Source organism: Alligator mississippiensis, chromosome 4, assembly GCF_030867095.1.
Source record: "Alligator mississippiensis isolate rAllMis1 chromosome 4, rAllMis1, whole genome shotgun sequence".
Classification (NCBI taxonomy): Eukaryota; Metazoa; Chordata; order Crocodylia; family Alligatoridae; genus Alligator; species Alligator mississippiensis.
Window position 1 is genome coordinate 157,674,705 of NC_081827.1, and position 23,910 is coordinate 157,698,614.

General features: G+C 43.3%; 1 protein-coding gene across 11 annotated transcripts in view; it reads left to right on the forward strand.

Moving 5' to 3' along the window:
* The window catches only part of TANC2 (tetratricopeptide repeat, ankyrin repeat and coiled-coil containing 2), an 806,911-nt gene that overhangs the window by 340,200 nt on the left and 442,801 nt on the right, over positions 1–23,910 (forward strand). For all 11 annotated transcript variants that reach the window (XM_059726841.1, XM_019500742.2, XM_059726842.1 and 8 more), the window contains one exon: positions 21,870–21,941. In XM_059726841.1, the coding sequence (XP_059582824.1) occupies positions 21,870–21,941 (72 nt within the window). The remainder of the gene's footprint in view (positions 1–21,869; positions 21,942–23,910) is intronic.

Here is a 23,910-nt window from a genome sequence, read left to right on the forward strand (position 1 = left end):
TGACTACAGATCCAACAGGAGCTGGGGAGGGTTATTTTGCCCCAAGTGGCACAACTTGCCTCACACCAAAGTGCATGTCTGGGCACGTGTGCTCAGGCAAAATAAAATCTCTGGCTCCAGTATATGCTGTTCCTATTTGAGCTGCTGCAAGCGCATGTGCCTGCATGTATGGACACCCCCCTTGAGTTCTTCTCATCTAAAAAGCATTTTTAGTGGTTTTTGGATTTTTGTTCCCACTTTCAGTAAAGTTAATCATGAAGCTGGTGGTCTGAGAAACGTGCTCCAAACCACCAGCTGTGGTGACTTATTTTTGATTCAGTGATACAAATGAAATACAGGTCCAGCTTCCCTGATGGATCCTCCCCCCTTGCTATACACACCAAGGGTGGTGAGCTCATTATACTCTTTTTTCCTTTGTGGAAGGTTTTCAGTTTTTGGATCTTCACCTAATTGTATTGGATGGTCCTGTATTGAAACCTAAACTCATAATTGCAAGTTAATGCACTTGGATTACAGCAAATTAGTACCTTTCTAATTCAGCTACAGTAAACATTGTGTTCAGCTATTACCTCCCACACTGCCCCATTAACTTACGTAGTTTCCAAAAAGACCAGTATTACATTAATTTAAGTAATGATGTAGTCATGTAGGTATTTTTCCATATCAAGTTCACTTCTGTAATTCCATATCAAGGTTACTCATCCAAATATGTTTCCAAACTAATATTGAAGACTCAAACAATATTAAGGAGATTCTAAAGATTATATATCAGAAATGTTGACAGCATATTCTTGATCATGTGTTTTGATGGCTATACTTTTCAAAAGCCCCAACTGATTTATGATACTAAGGGCACAGCTACTGTAAAGTGGTGGCATTTCCAGGTTGGGTTGGGTCTGAGCTTGCCCTGACCACTTCCTCCAAGGGCATGCTTGAAACTAAGAATATGCCCACAAAGCTGTTTAGGTAGCCCTCTGCGGCTGTTCTCAAGACTTTGCTGTTCCATGTGCTTGGGAGCAGACACAGAGGACAACCGTGAGCATCTTCACTGCCAGAATCCCAGTCTTAGAACCTGTGTGTGGGAGTGGGTGGGTGGGGGTGTGCTTGGAGCTGTCTCAGGTGGTTTTGAACATTTTGCTCAAGGAAGGTGTTTGGCTGTTCTGAATCAAACAGTTTGCTGCTAATTTATATTTTCAATGTATGTGCTCTTCTTGAGAAACAGAATTAATATCAGGGAACTGATTAAAATGCACAGTTGATCCCTGTATTTTTGGGAGGTTAGGTATTGAAAGGAGCGGGGGGGGGATTAGTTCTGTCTCTCAAAATGAGTATATACAATTTAAGTGAAATTTTCTAAATAAAAACAAGTAAAATCCACTGATGGTATCTTGAGGCTCTTTTTGAAATTGGAGTAGGCCGACTTGTGAAGGACTTTTTTACATTTTGGATGTTTTAAATAAGTTGTATCTCTGGCTTAACTTTCCTTACAACCTCAAGGACCCATGATGCTTTTAACTGTATTCGGTTTGCCAGCTAGCTCACCAGTGCTGTGAAACACCACAAATAGTAAGGGTATGCTGGGCTTCATTTAAAAACTTGGTAATGATTTTGTTAATTGTGTTTTAAAACTGGAAGTTGGATGTGTACCAAAGTATGAAAAACATGTTTATGTGTGTGTATTGATATAGATGAAAATATGTAATATAGATAGACAAGCTTCTTGTAGTTACCAGAACATCATATATCCTCATACTCCTAGTCTGTAGGTGTATTAATCAATGGTAAAAATACACCATACTAGCAGACTGCTACTTTACTCATTATAACCATAATTTTAAAAGTAATTTCTCATTGTGATAGTGTGGTTCTTATTATATCCAAAGTTATCCTCAGAGCATGGTTAAAATAAATACCCTGTTTTAGTTCGGACTCTTCCCTTCTCTTGACATTACTTATAATGACAAGTAATAACTGTCATTTATTTTGTGTTGTAAAAATATCTTGAATTAAGGCCAGTTAGTGACTAATGTACCAGTAATTATAAAATGTAACAACATGTCTATGAAAACATTGCTATGCTGAAGAGTCTCTTATCTTCTTGCATAATACGCTTTCCATATTTGGAAAGCTATTATTGTATTTCTTTTCATGGTGCAGTATTAATACTCAGTTGAATTGCTGATACTCTCTTGCATTCTGTGACTTCTGACTGCTTACTGTAAAGTATATGTATTTGTACTCGTCAGGTCTCGAGTAGTCTCTCCCGAGCAGCTCAGGACTGGTTGCGTATGTCCCGCTTTGGAATTCCCTTAGGTGCTGCTGCTGTTCATGCACCACCTCCCCAGGGAGATCCCTGAAACTCACCTGCCATGACTTGTAGTTGGGTTCAAAGATAGGAGGCACCCTTGGTGTGGAATTCTGTTAGGAGATGTTACCAGTGGATGTTACTGGGTGTCCACCTCCTTTACACCCCTTCCATGCGCCAGCCAGTGGTGTTCGACCGGATATTAGTCAGTCTGTGAGCTTCAGTCATCAGGCCTATGGACTTGACCCTGCTCTGTTTTTCAAATTATGGCAGCTTGTACCCAACGCTCTTCTGTCCTGTGGGTGGAACTGCTATCCCATGCCCTTCCCAGATGGACCTGGGTTGGCTGCTCCTTGTGTCCTGTCTTAAGGACTGGTCTTATACAGACATTGGGACATCTGATCTTACTTCTTACTTATAGGCCAGGGATCTCTGAGGGCCCCCCTTCCTCCTTGGCCCCAGGGGTCATCTTGGGCATCTGTCTTCTGCCCTACCAGGGCAACATAAAAACTAAACAAGAAACTGAACAAAAAAGAAGTTTAAGGAGTCACAAACATATCCTGACTCATGCATCCTGCGTCCACTGGAGAGATTCATTCCTTGACAACTTCAATGGCCCAGACTTGGGCTGGGGTCTGCTCCTTTTCGGGACTCTGTCCTGGGTTCCACTGTGTAGGGTCTCCGGCTGTGCTGGGGGGAGCACTCATCAGCCGCTCTGTTGTGGCTCCCCTTGTGTTCTTCTTGCCAGCAGCTTTTACCTCAGCTGGCTGGCGTTCTTCTGTCACTGCCACACGCCAGCCCCAGCTGCATTGAAAAGTGGCTGATGAACCGCATGTGCGGTTTGCTCAGCTGCGGCATGTTCCTGGACACCGTGCCTGCTGAGGGTAAGTTCTGCCCTGTTATGGGGCTGTCTCCTTGCTGCTGCTGCTGTGGGCTTTTCCCACCGTGCTTCCATCTGAAGGAAAGGGGTTTCCACCCATTGTTTCTTGTCCCCTTGCAACAGCATTACTGATTTGTATTCTAGGAACTGGTAAGCCTAGTTATTCATCTATTGTTCCAGTATAACCAAAGTAAAACCTATGAGGTGTACATTATTGCATCTAAAACAAAAAAGTAGGGCTTTTATAATTAATTACACAGTTTAGAGTGATCCTGCATGGAAATAACAAATCTTGTTTTCATTTAATGGCTTTCTCATTTCAAGATGAAATGATTGTTCATAAGTGAATCAGCACACTGACAATAATGAAAGTTGATGCATTCGGTTTATGAGTTGGATGTTTATAAGCTGAATGCCATGCACAGCGTTATCACAACCGTCCCCTGTATAGAAGGTTTATTTGTGTTTAGTATTGCCCCCTTGCTTATTAGCATCCACTAGGGGTGATTTTAATAGCAATTTTAAATTTTTGGAACATACAGATGTTTTGGAGGAGCTCCACTATTTAAGAAATGTTGTAAATTATACCAACGTCACCTAATCGGGAAGGAGTTTTGGCTACTAGTCTCCTGCCTTTTTTCTTTTTAGTGATTGCGATTCATGGGGTTTTTTGTCCACTGTTCTCTAACCTCAAATTTACAGCACAGTCAGGGTACAATTATACCTCTTCTCAGATATTCTGTAGAAGAGTATTTGAACTGCCTTCACAGTGTCATTACTTAGCATGACACGAATCCCATGAGATTGTTAAAAAAGACTGTGACTTGATCTTCTACACTGGGCTGAGCTGGCTATAACCTCCAGATGAGGCAGAATGAGAGAGAGAGTGAGAACTAAACTTTTCCATGACAAAATGCCCCAAGGTCTGGGGACTGGTTCTGCTGTAGTCACGGGGTTGTAATCAGCAAGCTTGGATGCAGTTTGGCAATTTGACTGTGCAGGTGTGTGTCTTTTAAAACCTTGATACCAGTTGTGAGGCACATTGTGTTATATTATGCTAGGTGCATCTACACAAGACTCTTCACTGTGCAGTAGACTAATCTACTGTGCAGTAAGGTGTTGCCATGTAACCATGTACAGCAAATTACCCCAGGTCAACCCAGACAGCAGGGGTTAGGGGAACTGTCCCCTCCCTTACAGCTGTTTCCTAGCCTTCCGCCCCAATTTGGGGCACAGGGCTGGGAAAGAGCTGCTTGACAGGTCTCTCGCCAGCCTGGGGCTGGCACCCAGGGAAGCCTAGAGCTCCCTGCGGCTGCCATATGGAAACAGAGCATGGCAGGAGTAGCCGTGCCATGAACTGCTCCCAATAGGTGCACATGTAGGCGCGCTCTCAGGGAAAGCTTACCGCACAGTATTTTATTGGTCAGTAAGCTTTCTGCGCGTTAATTACATATGTAGACGTGCCTGCTGTGTACAAAATATACCTGTTTGTCTTCAGGTGTGACAAACTGGGAATCAAATCAATGCTTAATAACTGGACAAGGGTCAATTTGAGTGTTACGTTACAAATTCATTCTTTATACGGTGCAGGTTTTACAGGAATTATTTCAAGCTAGTATGGTGGAGCACCCTTTGTTAACAGCTCTGTAGAGCAATGGCATACCTAATGCAGAGAGGGGTCATTAGCTATGGTAGCCTGAAGTCAGGCAGAAGGCAGGATAGATTTGCACCTTATAGACTAACTAAATCTATCTAATGCAGTCAGTTCTTGCAGCAGGTATCCCAGCATGCATAGAGAAGCTAGACCCACCCTTGTGTATTCCTGTACTAACAATAGATTTCTCAGATAGGAAAAAGGAGATAAGGAACATAAATAGACTTAGGCACTTGATGTTCTTTAAAAAACACTTACAGTTAAATAAAGAATAAGCAATGTTAGGCTGATTGTACTTTATTGCTGTTTTTATTACCTCCTCTCTTTGCTTTTATCATCAACATGAATACCTGGGTGTGAGGCAGTGCAGGAAGCAGCAGATTATTGCTGACATCAGATCATGTTGGCTGCAGATGCGTCTTACTTGTACTCAAATTGCTATGCAGTGGTTTCTGTGCTGGACTAATTCCGCAGGGTTGCTGAAACCTCTTCAGGGTTTTCTGTTTCTCTGGGGGGCAGTCATTTCAAAGAATGAACTGGTCTTGTGCACTGTGGAAGATTTGTTGTATCATTGTTTTTAAAAAGACAATTGGTAGAAGAAAAGCAACTAGAAACAGAAAGCATGCAACACAGATCTGTTTATAACCTGAACGCAGCTGTGCTGACTCTGATACAGTACACGACTGTTAGCGTTACTTTATATACCTTAAAAGCATATCTATTTATCATCTTACACATTTTTCAGCTACTCAGTGGGTCATTGCTGGAGTTTTGACCTCACAACCTATCCGGTATATCTGGAGGTTATATGTAACTAGTGAGATGTTACACCATGCAAGTGAGCACATTGATCTTAGCTCATTTCATAGCTGCCACTGAGCCCTAGAAACAGTTAAAGACTTCAACATAAATATTCCCTATGTATCACCTGCATATAGGATAGTGCTGATTGCTGTTGTAAGGGATTGTTGTGCTGTGTTATTCCGTTCCTATAGGATATTAGCAAAAGGTAACTGGTGTCTTCTTTTCATAGTAATCTGTTTAGCAGCTCAGCAGCCAGATTTACAGAAATTTGTTCTGATGCTTTTAAATGAACACGTGCCCCATTTTTCTTTGTCTTGTTATCAGAACCATTTTACATTTGATCATATCTTCTGGAGGTTGGACCTAAGGCTTTGTTAAAACATGTAGTTTTTACCATGTTTAGGATCGACATACCTACTAAAATGTAGGTACCCCCCCGTATGTGACACAATGCAATTATTTAATGAACTAATTTGTTTATGACTAAAAATTCTATATGAAACATTTTACACCTGTGAAAGGCAATCCTGATGAATGCAACACAGACTTCCTGATGTCTGTCCAGTCTGGATGCACACATCTCATACATCTGAAATGTAACTTCTCTAGGGTAGCAGGGGTAGTTCATTTTCCTTGGGCAAAAAACCCCACTTTTTGCTGAGTCTACAGAGTTATATTGAAGATCTATAGTCAAAAGGTTCTGAACCTCATTAGCATTGCCCTGGGACATCCAGTCCTTCAATCTGTGCTAGTTAATGTTATGCCTTCGAAAGTGAGGGTTTTTTGGACAGTGAAGTTTACTAAATCAGGTGGTGACATTTATAGAATTTACATAGGCAGAGATTTCCCCTGTCAAAATTACTCTCACATTGTACTCATTCTGACATATGCTTTCCCAAAGGGACCATTTCCAATAACCCAAATACAAACACTAAAAATATCACACTAGTACACATTAATAAACATCTGGAATCTCCCCTGAGTGTGATGTTTTACAACAAAATATTAATCCAATAGGTTATTTGTGTGTCTGTGGGCCTACACACGCACACAGACATGCATTCACACACACAGACACATGCGCGCGCACACACACACGCACACACTCTGCTTAGTTTGGGTATGGTTACAATAATCCTTTTTGTACCTTTAAGTTATAGATATGTACTCAGCTTTAACTCATTTTTAATATAGTTTTTGTCTTGGAGTACGTGTAGTTAATTAAAAATATTACCAAATCTTAAAGATCATATTTACTCAAATCCAAGATGAGGATCCCCCCTCTTTGCATGGGGAGAAGCCCCTCATCTTGTATTTGGGTATGGGGTGGGGGAGCAGGGCCTGACGGCTGCTGTGGCTCTGACCTTGAATCAGAGCTGCAACCACTGTCCACTCCCCCCACCATCTCTTCTCCTCTGCTGGCCCCATCGCTGTCTGCTCCCATGTCACTGCTTACCTTCCGGTTCCAGCTCCAGCTCTGGCCTGGCTTTGTCCCCACTCCAGCCTGAGGCATGGATCACAGTGTGGCCGGGCTGGAGCCATAAGATTAAACAACAGATTATGGGTGTTCAGAAGACCACTTTCTCTCAAATATTCCCCAAAACAGAGACTATAAAGAAGGAATGGAAACTAAAATAGTATAAACCAGTGTTTGAGCAACAGGAAATTCATGGAAGTATAAACTGAAATTACATGGCTTAATGGGAGTTACATTTGCAGATTTATTTAGCTTCCTATAATGAGTACCTGTCACAGATAATCCTGCCTTGAAAGGACAGTCTGCTCTAGAGAATTTGCTTTTAAGTAATTGTTCATTTCTCTTTAAATTGTGAATTTGAACACTGGCTACTTTTAATCTTCAAATACATTCTTCAGCAAAACTGAAACGCTTTTGAGAACACCTATCCAAATATATTGAATTTCAGCCAAGGTGTACAGCTGTCGTGGTTGCTCCCTTCTGCAATGAATGCAGTGGTAATGAAGGCATAAGAGCAATCTTTATTCAGTCTGGAGATATGAAAGTGCTGAGCCACCACATTCCTTTATCTCCTCTCTCTCTCTCTGAAAGTTGATTTACTGTAATACTTCCCCACCTCCATTATGCTGTATTACTTGCAAAGTACCTGACAAATATATACCAGATTATAAAACCTATGTAGCAGTTCACACACTCTAATGTATTGTGTTTGAAGATGTGTTGTCTCCATTTAGCCATCTATTGTTCAGTGCTTCAGAGCAGTGCCTCAGGATTTGCCTGACAAAATGCCATATCTGAGTTTAAATTAAATATGCAGGAAAACACATTATTTTTTATTTTTGTGTGTGTGTATGTGTGTGTACAGAGAGAGAGAGTGTTAAATTACTATATTGACCTGAATCTAAGACAAATGTAAATTTAAAATGACACAAAAATGAGATTCCATATATGGAAAATTATAAATTTTCCATATATAGAGGCCAGACCCACATCCATTGCTTTCCTGCACCCCCCACATCTTGCTTCTCACCCCCACACCCCTTACAGCATGCCTCCTTCTCTGCAGTATGAGCCAACCTGGCCTGGGGCAAGTGGTGGCTCAGCTATGGCTTCAGCCCTGAGCCAAGGACTGAAGCGAGAGCTGAGTTGTCACCTGCCTTGGGCCAGTATTTGAATCCAAGACAAGGCTCTCTCCTCCCCTTTCCCTTTCCCTTTCCCTTTCCCTTTCCCTGGTGATTGAAGGAAAACAACATATTTTGGATTCATGTAAATACCACAAAGGGCAGTTCTGGCTATAGCCAAGAAAGTTAATAATTTGTACCATGTCCCTGTCAAAGGTTTTGAATGCTTTTATTCCCAACCTGTTGCAAGGATGCTTACAGTAACTGGTCTTCACAAGAGATCAGCATAACAGTGGGTTCTCCAGATCTACACTGGAGGAAGACCTAAAGAAAATGATCTAATTTTGAAATTCAAACTCTCTGCTCCTATCTCAGTGATTATTTCTCAGTGCCACTGCAGTGCTCTTGCAAGCAAAACTGTACTTGGGCACTTCTGTCAGCTCAGCAGTGTAGCAGCTGGTGTACCATATTTACTTTTATTCTACACTCTCCTTTCCCCCAAAAGATCAGTCCCACAAAATTGGGGTGTGTGTCTTAAGCAGGGAAAGGTTGTTTTTTTTCCACTGGAATAGGTGCCTGGAAAACCAGAAGCAAGGAAGCACTGCGATAAAATGGCTTCTGACTACTTCTGCCAGCCTTGGGGAGGGATGGGAGAGCATTTACCCTTTGGAGTCGGAGTTACAGCATTAACCATCTCACAGCTGCAGCTGTTAGTACCTTTTGCAGCAGTCAACATTTAGCCATGTCTTAAACCATCTTCTTTTCATTCTGCCTTCCCCAAAACAAGGTGCATATATTATTTGGGGGTTTGGTAGTATGTGAGAAAATACTCTTTTTTGGGGCCCCCCGTATCTCTGCCCAGGGTTTGTGCTGCAGTTGTCTCCTATTAGATACATTACTGCTTGTGACTGCCACCAAGAATCATAGAGAAGTAGGGCTGGAAGGGACTTTCAGAGGTCATCTGAAACAGGATCATCCCTGTACAAACCATAATTTAACCTACATAAGACTACCATCAACCCTGACACAACACAGACCAAACAGCCTAACCTGCCACAGGTAAAGCTGGGGAACCATGGCAGCCAATGTCCTACTTCTGTGAAATGTTGTCAACATATGTTCAAGAGATGCCAAATAGAGGGCCATGCCCACAGCTACACAGGATGGCAAAACCCCAAAGTCTGTACTGATCTGACCATGGGCTAAAATTCCTTCCTGATCCCAAATCATGTCCCCTCTTAAGCATCTTTTCTGCAAGCTGAACATGCCTGGCTCCTTTGTTGTCCACCTCTGGTCTCTCTCTAACTTCTCCACATCTTTTTTTAAATGTGGAGCTCAGAACTGCATGCAGTACTCCAGATGAGGCCTAGCCAGTGCTGAGTAGAGAGGCACTATCACTTCTTGTGTCTTGCATCTAGTGCTTCTGTTGATGCATCTCAAAGCTGCTTTCACCTTTTGTGTGGCTGCATCACACACAGACTCAAGTTGGTTCTGTGATCTACCAAGACTCGCAAGTACTTTTCCATAGTCCTCCTCCTTTTCCCAGGACAGACCCCTGTGGGACACCACTCAAAATCTCCTGCTGTTCTGACATGGACCTGTTAATAATTACCCTTTGGAAATTTGGTGGTGGGTATGCAATGCCACTGCTTTCTTGCTGCCAAATTTTCAGACCTAAGGGGAGCCCCACAGACCAGGTGATATAGCATTGTGGCCCATGGGTTGGGGATTGAACATCCTTGATCTAGGGAGTTGTGCATCCTTCCTAATTTTTAGTTTGTCTCAACTGCCTCCCTGAGTTATAGCTTCTTTTGTTGGTCTGCTTTGCAGCCTACAGCTTGTTCAAAGTCTGTACATGGCTGCTTTATTACCGTTTCCTCTTTTTGTTGTCTTTTATTTGATTTTATACCTTTCCCCTTGCTGTCCTTCCCCAAGCCTTATGGGAATGGAGAGAGAAGGCTTCAGTGCTCAGGTTATGACTAGTGCTGTTGTTGCCCCCCCTTCCCCTCCCCCCCATTGTTCTTTTAGCTATACCATATGTCACTACTCAGACAACATATGGATTTGTGAAACTTGTAACAAGCTGTGTCACTTTCTAATTCAGTTTGTCAGCCACAAATGGATTTATCAGGCATCTGACTAGACCTCTTATGTGTACACCATGATCCAAAATATCAGAGGTTGCCTACTATGTCTCTACCATTGTATGGACTTGCTTCATGCTTTATTTTCATCTTTCCCAGTTACTTTCCTCTTGCTTTCTTTTTACCATCAACATTCACAAGAGGAACCCCCCAATGCCTGCTCCTTTCCCCCATATCCTGTTCCCCTTTTCCATCTTGGAAAATTATGATTCCTGCCTAGCACAGCCATGCTGGTTGTTTGTACTGTCTGGGCAAACGCTACAAATGCTCCTCTTATATCAGGACATGGGGCTAGCTTCAGATCCGGCAACCAGGTCCTCAGACTAACGCTGTTTCCACACTGGTCTCCTTCCTTAGCATCATCAAGTTCAGGCTGTTCTCTGCCTTCCATGTTCCTCTTCAAGGCTAGGTCCCCAATCTGGAACTTTGCAGCATGTTGAAGTCTCTCTCCTCACAAACTATCGGATATTTCCCACCTGCCAGTTTACCAGGTAGGCTTCAAGACCTTCCAGCTGTCTAAAGGTGTAAACAGATGCTGCCTTTCATCACTTTTGTGACAATTGTTTTTATGGGGGTACAAAGGAACAGCAAATAGATGTCCATGCCTATCCAGGAGTATAGTCAACAGATGCATTTTTGTGTGGATCCTCTTTTTCATGAAGAAAGACCCACATCCTGTTTCACAAGAACCAGTGACAACTTTCCTGGCTTGATGAAGCAGGTGGTGAGAGATCTCTTCAGAGGAATTTATGGAATGATCCTCATATAATTTGACTGACAAGTTACAGCCATGGCATTTTGTAGTCATCTATTAATGATGCACTCATGGATCCCAATACTCACTGGATAAGCCTCAGCATTGGTACTGCCTACAAGTAAAGGAGTGGATGAGACATATAGATTTCTTCCCAAAGGAGCAGAATTCTTTTACTCCTAGTTCACTTTTACTCTGACCCGCCATCCTCACTAGTTGTGTCAGTGGCTAATGAGCAGAGATCCAGTTTTTCCATTTGCCATGGAAAAATGCAGTAAAACCCGGATTTTCTCTTTTTAAGGAGAAAAACATGGGAAATGGTGGGTTTCCCCTTGCAGGCTGGCAGAGTTCCAGCCTGTAAGGAGCTGAGGGGAGCAGGAGGAAGGCAGTCAGGCAGGGGGTGCCATATGCATGTACACATGTGCCACTGTGCACACTCCTGCAAGGGGCATGGGGGACACATGACCCCCAGATTTGTGTGGGGGGTGGGAGCATGCTGCCCACCATGAGCTTGAGGTTCCCCTCCCTGGTCCCTCCCCCTGGGGGACTCTGTGGCCTAGCAGTCTGAACCTGGTGCAGCAGGACAGAGTGGGGTGGGGAAGCTTGGTGCAGCTGCTGCTGGCCCCATACCACCATAGTGAGGCATCCCTTGCCTGCTCAGCAGCACGGGGGTGGCACTGTGGAGTTGTGCTCTTGCTGCTGCTAGGTGGGCAAAGGGTGCCTCGTCATGGCAGCACAGGGCTCCCGGCAGCAGCACCGAGCTTCTGCCCTGCTGTACCAGATATCGCCTGCTGGGCTGCGGAGGACCCTGTGGGGAGGGCAGCAGGATAGGGAGCCCCAAATCCACAGTGGACAGCCTGCATCCACCCTCCCCATGGGCTCCGCTTCACCTGTGCTGCCTGTGGGGGAGGTTGAGCTGGGCTCCATGCTCTGCTGTGGCAACCACTGCTGCCTCCCATGGGTGGCAGCTGGGGCTTGGGTGCTGCTGTGGATAGCAGGGGGCTGTGGACCGGGTCCCTACCCCATAGCTCTGGCAGCTGGGGACCCCCCTGGTAGAGGTGGAGGGCAGGGGGCTGTGGGTGGGCAGTGAGAGGCACCAGCAGTGCCAGGAGTGGGGTGGCTGTGGATGGAGAGTGAGGGGCAGCCACAGCTGGATCTGCATCCCGGTGAGTGAAGTGGGCAGGGGGAGGTCTAATTTTCCTTCATAAAAAACAGCAAATCTAACACCAACATGTAAATGTATTTAGAATTTATTTTATTATTGTAATTGAGGCACTGGTAGGTTTCCAAATTGCTTTGGAAATTGTAAACTTGTCAATAAAACATTATATTCAATTGATACCTATATATAATTTTAATCATGGAAAAACATGGATTTTGGGGGCTTTAATCAGAGAATTTGCGTTTTTTAAAACCAGGATCCCCTGCTAATGAGAAAGTGGTCCTATACAAGTTGGTGCCTAATGAAAAAGAGCTACAAAGACTGGACTTTTTAATAACTGAGCCTACTTCAGACCTCCCTGAACTGACCCTCTGTTCTCATTAATTACAGTAGGGCAGCTGGTAGCTAGAACAGCAATGGGCATTAGCCAGTTTTTTTTTCCCCCTGGGCAGCCAAGAGAGGGAGTTGAGGGGGGCAGGAGAAAAGACAAAGCCTTGGTTTGTGCTCACCTCAGTGAAATGGATGCTGTTCTGCGTGGGAGAGGGCCCTGGATTTTAGTGTGTGCCTTTACTAGCAATGTGGCAGAAATTCCTCTGCTACTCTCTGTTCATTTTACCCAATGAATATTGAATTCAAGGTGTATTGAGTCAGCTCCATTAATGACTTGGTGGATGGAATGTAGTGCAGACTTATAGTCTGCTAATGACACCAGGCTGGGGTGGGATACCAGGCACTCTGAAAGATAGGAATAAGATTTTAAAATGTACAAAAGAAATTGTGAAATGACTGGCAAGGCTGTAGTACTACAGACAGGAACATAGGGGGTTATCATAAAATGTAAGCTGAGTATGAGTCAAAAGTATGCTATTAGATGTTGCTCTAAGAGATGCTGATGGCCGGAAGAATCCAATCTCATGTCTGCAGGACACATAAACACCAAGAATGGATTGCCTGTGGACAGCAAATCTCAAAGAAATATAGTTACTTTTAAGCAGTTGCCCAACCTCCTGTGACTCATAGCTGAGCAGCACATGGTGGGAACATTACACATTACGCTTCCCAGTCAATGGCACTTTCAGCATTTTAATTTCCTCTGACTGCATACATCACTGGAGGGTCTTCAGTAACATGATAGGAATCATTTCTATAAAATAAATTATGATTATGTATTTGTTCCCTGTGTTGTTTATAGATTAATTTTGTACAACTGCACAAACAAATAATTTTTTTAAATAAATGTACATTTTTTGTCATAATGTGGTAAGGTAGAGTTTGTGAGAAAATAAGCCAACTAAAATACAGAAAAAAAGTTTTAAAACATATTCCTTTGTTCTTAGGAACAAAATGTTTTATGAAAGATTTCAAGAGCCAAGTGTTAGATCTACCCTGAATTCTCTACCTGGGCAATAGCATTCTGACTTAATGTATGTTCGATTTTGAACTATTGCGTCTCTGTGGATACTTTGAAATGTTGCATAGCTGGTCTCGGGGGGATATGGGCTAAAGTACACTTCTCTGTGTAGGCAGTTAGACCTCTCTTGAGGTGCTTTTGTGCTGCAGAAAAGTTTCACAAATGGAGGAGTAAAAGGCCAGCCACTTTTTCCAAGCAAATAGCTAGAGGGAAGCCTTGGCAAGGGGGTCCCTAAATGTAAAGTCCAGGGATTTGGGGAAGAAATAGGCACTCAGTCCAAAGGAGTTGGATTGTTTTGAATTTTGTAAAAATCTTTTCTTTGACCGGGAAATGTAGATTGTGGGTTTTGGCAAGCCCTATTTAGAGTACAAAGGGGAAACAGCACAGTTCTTTTAAAACTGACAGACTGTAAAAACCATTACAGTTCTGATGAAGAACAGCTTGTGAGAATACTGAGTAATTCAGGAAAGAGCTTTCAAACATTTTACTAGTGAGTTATGTTGACTACCTTGCCAGAGTAGATGTAGTAGTCTGTACCAGGGCTGTCCAATTTTGGGTTGGCCAGGGGCCATATGCCACACCAGCTGTGGGCCATATGCCATGCTGCTTCTCTGGCACCTTACTAAATAGTCAGTGCAGCTCCCTCCTTGTTGCTAGTGCATGAGTAGTACAAATCCCCTTAGACCAAGTTAAGAGCACTTAAAATTGCATATTACGGCTCATTAAAGAAGTGTTAAGTGCTCTCTAGCCATCTTAAATTTATGCCACTTTGGGCAAGGGTTACCTTTGAGCTGTGCTACCCAGCTCCAGTTAAATTAATTTCTGGCTGTTCACCTGAGATAAAACTATCCATTTGCAATCTTCTAGTATCTTAGGAGGCACTGCTTTGAGGTGGACTAATTATCATCCAGAACTCTACAGCCCTGGACTGACAGCTGGGGACAGCTGGGTGAGTGGAGAGGGAGGAGAAAGGAGTGAAAGAGGGCAGGGGAACCAGAGGGAGGAGGGGCATTGCCAGGCTGCTGCAGGAGAGAGGTGGGCAGGTCTGGCAGGTCCACATGTCACAGATCAGGTTCATACTGGGCCCTGCAGCTACCCAGCAGCTCCCTGTGAGAGAAACGGAGCAGGGGTGGATAGGGGTTTCAGGGAGCTGGTCAGCAGCTACAGGTGTGCCTTGCAGCTCCCCCTGTGCCTGGATCAGACCTGTACCTTTCCCTCAAGGCCCTACAAATGCTGACCAGCTCCTGTCCCCCTTTCCCTTCTGCCCACTCCCTCTCTTCCCCCTTTTACCCACAGGAAGTTGCTAGGCAGGGACGGAGTGCAGTGGGGCCTGCATCTTGGCATGTGGGGGCAGCAAAGGTAGGGATGGGCCCCACTGCCACTGCCGCTGTTGGGTTGATTGGGGTGGCAGTCCAGGGGTTAAGAGGCTGATGAGAGGTAGGAGGGGGAGGAATCATAGCTGATTCAGGGGACAAGGGATGATCAGGGCCACAGAGGGCCAGGGGTAGGTTTGATCACAGGCCAGGGGTCAATCTGGGGGCGAAAGGAGGGTGGAGGGGACTATTTGTTGGGGTAGGGGCAATAAGCCAAGCTGTGAAGGGGGGGAGGGGCTTTTCCTCTCCCCTCCCTTCCCCTCTCCTTCCTCCACTGGACTATATTTAGGGATCTACCTAAATCACATCAGAAGTGCACTGAGCAGCAGCTGCTTAATTTTGCTCTTTTTGACATGTACCTTCCCCCCTCCCCCCCCAACCGTCCTCTCCACTGATTCTGAGGGACTCTGGCACCCTCACTGCTTGGCCCTGATTGACCATGGTTTTGCCTCCCAGCTGATCAGCAACAAGTGGTAGGGCCTCCGGGGCGCTTTTGCCAGTCGGCAGCAGGAGGCAAAAACTACGATACATGTAAAATTGTGGTTTTTGCCTCCTGGCTGATCAGAACTGAGTTGTGGGGCTGCCAGGGCCCCTCTGCCAATCAGTGGCGGAAAAGAGCAAGATTAAATGACGCACTGTGCAGTGCACTTCTGGCACAATTTAGGTAGATCCCCAACTGTACTGTGTCTAGAGAGCCAGCGAGCAGGGCAAGCATGAAGCAGACTTGGCAGCTCCCACTCATATGCCTTCATAGTTTCATAGTTTGTAGGGTCAGAAGGGACCTGAGCAGATCATCAAGTCCGGCCCCCTGCCATGGCAGGAAAAAGTACTGGGGTCAAACGACCCCAGCGAGATGTTCGTCTAACCTCCTCTTAAAGACCCCCAGGGTAGGAGCCAGCACCACTTCTCTTGGAAGTTGGTTCCAGATCCTAGCCGCCCTGACAGTGAAGTAGTGCCTCCTGATGTCTAGTCTGAATCTACCCTCTGCCAGCTTGTGACTGTTATTTCTAGTCACTCCTGGTAGTGCTTGGGGGGAACAGGGACTCCCCCAATGCCTGCTGGTCCCCCCTGACTAGCTTGTAAATGGCCACTAGATCCCCCCTCAGGCTTCTCTTCTGGAGGCTGAACAGGTTCAGGTCCCATAGCCTCTCCTCGTAGGGCCTGCCCTGCTGCCCCCGATCATGCAGGTGGCCCTCCTCTGAACCCTCTCAATGCTGTCCACATCCCTCCTGAAGTGTGGCGCCCAGAACTGGATGCAGTAGTCCAACTGCAGCCTGAACAGTGTTGCATAGAGGGGGAGGATCATCTCCTTGGACCTGGTTGAGATGCATCTGTGGATGCATGACACAGTGTGGTTGGCCTTCATGCCAGTCCTTTAGGTTAGAGGCAGAAATTACACACAAACCAGTATAAGTGATCAGAAAATTCAAGTCTATAACACAAGAGAAGTTCAGTACACATAACTTGCTTTCAAAATGGCCAAAACCAATTTAAGATAAACCTGGATGAATGCAGTAGCAGACTTAACTGATTTAGGTTAAATCAGTTTATTAAACTTCTATCCTAGGTTCCCTCCAGAATCAAGTTAACTCACGGTCTCCCAGTATCCCAGGATGCTTTGCATCTCACCCCAAACCTCCGCGCAGGGTGGGCAGCCTAGTCGTGGCCCAAACTGTCTGCTCCAGCAGACCAGGGAGGTGTGCTCTAGTGCCTGCCACCCTCCCCCCCATCTTATGGCCTGGGCTACTACAGGCATGTGGCTGTATTTCCAGAATCACAAATGAATGTCTGTTCACTTGCTTATCAGTTCAATCTTTGCAGCTTAGATTAACCTGCAAAGATTAAATCAAATCAGCCTTGGGCTTCTTAACTCTCTATATTTAGCCCTAGTGGCAGGTCTGAGCACTGTAGGTTAGAGAAGGTATTAACCCTTAATTTGTGAATGCTCATGGCACATGATAACTTTACTCAGCTTAACATTCCTTAGAGTTAGCACATGCTAGTTGTAATGTGTAGTCTCACCTGTAGAGTATATAAAAATATATATTGGTATTTGTTCACTAGTTTAAGTGTTTCTTCTTCCCAAGAGTTCCCAAGTTTTGGGGTGTTGTTTGGGGAATCCTGTCTGTAGGTTGTTGGTTTGTTGATTGTAAGCAGCTCTGAACTTTTTGGATAGGGTAGGATATACATTTAATAAATAAATTCTGGTTGCACGGGGTTATAAGGGCCTTCGTTAACTGTAGCTGGCTCTGCTCAAGAATGCAAAAAGGAAAAGTTCAGACGAACATGGTTCATAATTTACTTGTCTTCTGCCTCCCTTTCCTACCAGCCAACAGAACTGACCACTTGGAAAAGGGTGGTGCACACTGTATCATTTTCCACTACTACACACGCTCCAGGTACCTTATAGCCCTCCAGAACAGGCAGAAGCTTTAAGCATAACTTAACCCCTTAACATGAAAGATCCTTAATTACAGGTTCAGTATGTTTTAAACTATATTTCAATCATAGACTAGTATATTAGGGAGTACTCAGTTCTTTTAAGATAAATCAGTGTGAAAGGCAATTTAAAGAAGGGAGATATAACTGGTCGTATGCTTTTGTTGCTGTTCAAAAACATTTAACTGAAATAACATCAATCTACTTCCACAGTTACTTGAATGTTTTGGAAAAGCAGTGTCTGAAAAGGTATTATCTGAACCTAAGAATAACTTTACCCCTTAAAAAGCAATTTCATGGCACCAAATAATCTCCCATTCCTTTTATTTTGTTTTTTCTTAATCCTAATTAGATTTTGAAGTTTTATTTCAGTGCTACATGGTAGAATAGCCTATAAAAGTTAAGTGATAGTAGCTTTTGATATTGCAGTGATGATACATTTGCCCTTTTCTTACAGATTAGGAAGTTTCTTCATTTTTTGTTCTCCCCGAGTACTGTGACATTTCCTTATGGCACTTTGTCTTCATGAAAGTTTCATTCAGCTCATTATCTCATCTTTAATTTTGTGTTTTCTTTTATTGACTCAAGTGCTTATTTGAAACATCCTAACTTAGGGGTATCAGTCTGGGCTTGTATTGTAGCCAGAGGGGTCAATCATCATCAGGTCTGCAGGCAAAATACTTCGCAAAAAGCAAGTGAACCTATTTTCCAACATAATTTTATACTACTAGTAAAAATGTAGATATTAGCCCCCAGTCCTCAGTTGTATTAGTCAATTTGTGCCGTACCAGAAGTATGAAGAAACCCTGAACTCTGGGGCCTGGTGGTTCCTCATATGTGTTGGGTACAGCTTTATTGGTTCCTAAGAAAAGAAACATGACTAAGAAAAAGTGCTATAGCTGGGGTTCCTTTATGCCCTTGTGATACCTAGCTGCTATAACAGCACCTCAAGCCAGAAACAGTAGATATGTAATAGAAGCTGTCAGGCTGTTCTGATGTGCTTTGGGAAAACCTGTGTAAACCGGTCGTAGGACCAAGAGTACAAAGGTGATTGAAAAATCCTATTTTCCCACCCCCTGTCATCTAGCTGCCCTTACAAGCACACTACATTTTTCTTGTACACAATGGAGGACATGGGCAATTTTGTGAATAAAAAGCATGATGCCCATTGTTTACATATATTGCAGTTCCTACCAGAGAGATGGTTGGCTTTTGGGGCTTTTCCTTGTTTGTTTGTTTTGAGACTTTACCATATTCTATTGGTATGCTCTTATTGAAGTGTAAGAGCTCTCTCAAATAGAAACTAGTAAAATGGAAGAAACTATTGTTTTAAATATAGTGAAAGTTAAAAAAGTGCAATTACTTTATGAGTAAAAACTTTCAAATATTTTAATGTAATTTTGTACTCTTATTGCAACCAAAGTTTTATCTTGTTTATATACAAGTTACTAATTCTGTCTTAAAATTCTTAGGTAAAACTCTCATTAAAAAAAAAAATCATCTCTCCTGAAAGGCAATAAAAGGTTTACCTGAGTAATGACTAATGGCTTCTAGATGGGAGATAGTTAGCCATGATAGTCTGAAGTCCATCAGAAGGCATGATAGATGTGCATCTTTTTAGACTGACTAAAGATATATAGAGGGAACACAAGTTTACATGAACCCAAATTCACATAAGGGCTTCTGGATTACATCCTATATTTTGGCAATCAGGACTCGTAGTAGAGATAATATCTTTTATTAACCCAATAAGATTTTTGCAAAAAAAAAATAAAATCTTTAATTGGAAGCTTTTGGGCACAAACGCCCATCATCAGACATTGGAGAAAAGATTGTAAAAGTTCTCCTGGGTAGAAATGAAAGTTCATATTTCATAGGATTTCACAGAGGAGTCAATAGATGGAAAACTCCTCTAGGCAGTCATTTCATAGCTTGTATGGAGCCTCTCGCCTCCTGTGAGGATCTGTGATGATGCAAATTACCTTGAAACAAAGGCAGGAGCAGGATCTCAGGTTCCAGGTGGTCACAGTTGCTTCCTGCTTGGGAAAATATGAAGATTTCATTAAAAAAAAATTGTCATTAATTAAAAAAAAAGCAGAAATAGTGGGTTTTTTTCGTTTTTTTTTGGCAAAAATCTTGTTGGTCTAATAAAAGATATCATCTCTACTACGAGTCCTGAATGCCTTTTCCTCCAGACCAATATGGCTACAACCAGGATACTTGATCCTATATTTCGTACATTTATATATCATAGAATCATAGAAGTAGGGTCGGAAGGGACATTGTAGATCTTCAAGTCCGACCCCCTGCCTGGGCAGGAGGAAAACTGGGCTCAAATGACTCCAGCCAGGTAGGCATCGAGCCGCTTCTTAAAGACCCCCAGGGTAGGAGCCAGCACCACTTCCCTTGGAAGTTGGTTCCAGATCCTAGCCGCCCTAACTGTGAAGTAGTTCTTACGGATGTCTAATCTAAACCTACTCTCCAACAACTTGTGGCCGTTATTCCTTGTTATCCCAGGGGGCGCTAGGGGAAACAAGGTCTCCCCCAAACCCTTCTGGTCCCCCCTAGTGAGTTTATAGATGGTCACAAGTTCCCCCCTAAGCCTTCTCTTGTGAAGGCTGAACAGGTTCAGGTCCCGTAGCCTCTCATTGTAGGGTCTGCCCTGCTGTCCCCGGATCATGCGGGTGGCCCTCCTCTGGACCCTCTCAATGTTATCCACATCCCTCTTGAAGTGGGGTGCCCAGAACTGGACACAGTACTCCAGCTGCGGCCTGACCAGTGTCGCGTAGAGGGGGAGGATCACCTCCTTGGCCCTACTTGAAATGCACCTGTGGATTTACGATAGGGTCTGGTTAGCCCTGCTGACCGTGACCTCGCATTGTCGGCCCATGTTAATCTTGAAGTCAGGGATGACTCCAAGATCCCTTTCTGCCTCCGTGCTGTCCAGAAGGAAGTTTCCCATCTTATAAGTGTGCTGCTGGTTACTACTGCCCAAGTGCAGCACCCTGCACTTGTCAGTATTGAAACACATCCTGTTTTTGTTAGCCCACTCCTGCAACCTATCCAGGTCTTACTGCAGTCTTTCCCTCCCTACTAGCGTGCCCACCTCACCCCAAATTTTGGTATCATCAGCAAATTTGAACAGGTTGCTTTTCACCCCATCATCCAAATCACTGATAAAGAAAATGAACAGTGCGGGCCCAAGGACTGAGCCCTGGGGGACTCCGCTGCCCACTTACCCCCAGCTCGAATATGACCCATCCACCACCACCCTCTGAGTACAACCCTTCAGCCAATTAGCAATCCATCTGACTGTGTAGGCATCGATGCCACAGTCGCCCAAGTTTTTTAATGCGGATGGGGTGGGAGACAGTGTCAACGGCCTTGCTGAAGTCCAGAAAGACTACATCTATTACGACACCTGCATCCAATGCTTTTGTGACCTGATCATAAAAGGCAAGGTTGGTCTGACATGACCTACCCCTAATGAAACCATGCTGGTTGCCCTTAAGCATCATCCCTGATGCCGGCCCATATGTTTTCTTTTTAACATTGTGCACAGTTTGATTAAAGGAAATTTTGAGGCTATAGTGTATTTTTAGTTCCTTACTTCCTCTACAGCATGTATATTCCATATGTTCTCAAACATTTCTATTGATGTTCGTATCCTGGTTTGATGCACTTTGCACCTGTTTTGTTTCTAATCTGGTTAGCTGATCAGTGGTGGCGTATAATTAGTTGTATAAAATTTTTATGATGTCTGTCCCAGCATCTGTCCAGCAAGATCTAGGTGTTTCTCTTTACTGCTGTAGATTTTCTAAACTCTTTCATGAGAAGATTTTTTTTAAATGTCTTTTTTTTGCTGATTATTTAAAGAATTGTTTTCAAAGGAAACAATATTTTACATGCTGTTCTGGCAAGTATAGACCTATTTCAAAACATGTTCAGGGTTTTTATATTTTGACAGAACTGTTCAAAACAAGGGAACTAATTGCCTCATGGAAAAAGCACAAGTGCAATTGTGATTTCATGAGTCTTGTGGGGTCAGCAGGGGAAATTTAGAAGTACATCTCCTTTTTTTTTAAATTTATGCACCTGTGAAGATCTTTATTCAAATTGTTGGAGGTAGTACAGAAATGAAAAGAGACAGCAGACGTCTCAGTCAGCAGTTTTCTTCCCTCCATCTCCCCTCCACACACACTTCTTAAATTTTATTTTATCAAACACAAGATTCACCTGTTTTCCTGCTGTTCCCTGGAGATAAATGGTGGTGATCAAAAAAACTTGCATCTACCCGATCTATCTATTGTCCTGATAGACTTCTGCTGTTTTGGTTCTCATTCAGATGGAGGGAACGAGGAGCCACCAGACCGAAGACAAGCAAGTGTAGATTCCCGCCAGAGTCGATCTGGGCAAGGTAAGTGCTCATATTGTTTCTATCATTTAGCCTTTTACGCACTGTTTTTGTATTTCAGAAAAGCATCCATATCCCATTTATTACACTTTTTATTGTAATTTAAACATGCATTATGTTGACAATGATCAGAGACATGTACATATTAGTATTATTTAAGAGCTGAAACAAAGCTGGAATTATTTGTGTTGCACTGGATTCAGTATTTTTGTGGGCGTCTTTGAAATATATACAGTAAAAGCTGTGCTATCTGGCACCTTACAAGCTGGCATGCTCTATTAACCAGCATGTCGGCTCGTAAGGGAAAAGTGAAACCAGAAGTGCCCACCGTGGCACTTCCGGTTTCACTGAGCCCCCACGGCTCAGGGCAAAACTGTTTGCGCTGCCGAGCCCCCACGGCCCCGGGGCATAGCAGCTTGCGTGGGGTCCCCCTCCATATCCCTTGAGGCCCATGGGGCTGGTGGGAGACGCGACAGTGGCCCAAACAGGCAAAGACGCCTGTTCAGGCTGCTCGGTTAACTGGCATATTTTGTTATCCGGCACCCCCATTCCTCATAGGTGCCAGATAACAAAGCTTTTATTGTATAAAGTTAGTTATACAAATGGGCCCCCTATCTTCTCCCTTGTTCACGGGTTTCAGAACACAGAGAGAAAGAACTCTCCCTACTAATCCTCAGAATTGTGGCACAGGTAATACATGGCTATCTGTCTTCTACTTCCACCTCCAGAACACATTGGCTCTGAGTAACAAGCCTCATTTTGCCCACAAAGCTCCCTTACATTAGGGCACAGGGGCAGAGCAAATTATTTTCTTCATCCTTCATTCAGAAGCAGCACATGCTTTCTTTTCAGCAGGGTTCTCCACCCTCAAGGACACCCTCCCCCCTCAAGGATAGCAATAAGCATCCATATTATATTTCAAGAAAACAGTACTACAGTGAGATTAGTAATGAGTCCTTGGATTTTTTTTTCCCTACAATATTGCAGGTCTTGCCAAAGCCTTGATGTCTGAAGTCTTGCTTGGCTGGCATGCTATAGAAACATGACTCATTAATAGGCTTGAGCTTTCAGGATTTCTGCACCAAATTCCAGCAGTAATTCTGCATTACTTTTTCCTCCTCAAATCTGTTATTGTCATAGTCATAATGGTTTATTGAAGTGACATTGACTCCAGTGTAATTTTTCTGTTTTCTGGCGGTGCTCCAATGTTGCCAGCAGAATATTATATTGGCAAAAACATTCTGAGTGATTGAGACCTGCAGTCAAATGTCGAGAGATTGGAATTTAGAACTAAAGCTACCAAACTTTGTGAAATGGCAGTAATTGATACAGATTTGTTGCAAGTCATATTTTCATTAGAATCTTATTTTTCAAATAGTAAAAATAGAAATTTGATTAGGGAGAAATAATGAAATCTAATTACAGTATACCCTTTCAGAGCTAGGCTGGTTTCCTGGACATTTGTTAGAGAATAAAAGTTTAGTGATAGCTAATTACAACTTGTTCTCTTCAAACTACTCTCTGTACAATGTTCCATTGCTATTACTGCTCATACTGTTAGTAATATACTGTTAATTGTGCAGTGAGGGTCTTGAATACTTTCTTTGTATTTTCCCTTATTTGATTTTTTTTTTTTTTAATGGAAGTATGTTTATCAAAAATTAGACATGCACATGAATCACTAGACATTTTCATGTTGATCAAAAATGTTCCTCTGTGGACAGAGGGTACATTGTTTGCAAGTATGTGCTTGGTAAAAAACACTTAATACATGTATATTATACACAAAAAAAAATCTTGAAGAAAGCATTATAAAAACTGTAGAATGAAACATTAAAAAGAAAATGTTTTGAAAATGTTTAATGTGGACAAGTGGACTATTTTTTCTCTAACCTGTCTCTCAGAAAGAGTTGAATTGAACCTTTTTGATTTAAATTCACTAAGGCTGCTTACAGACGTAAAACTTCCCCTT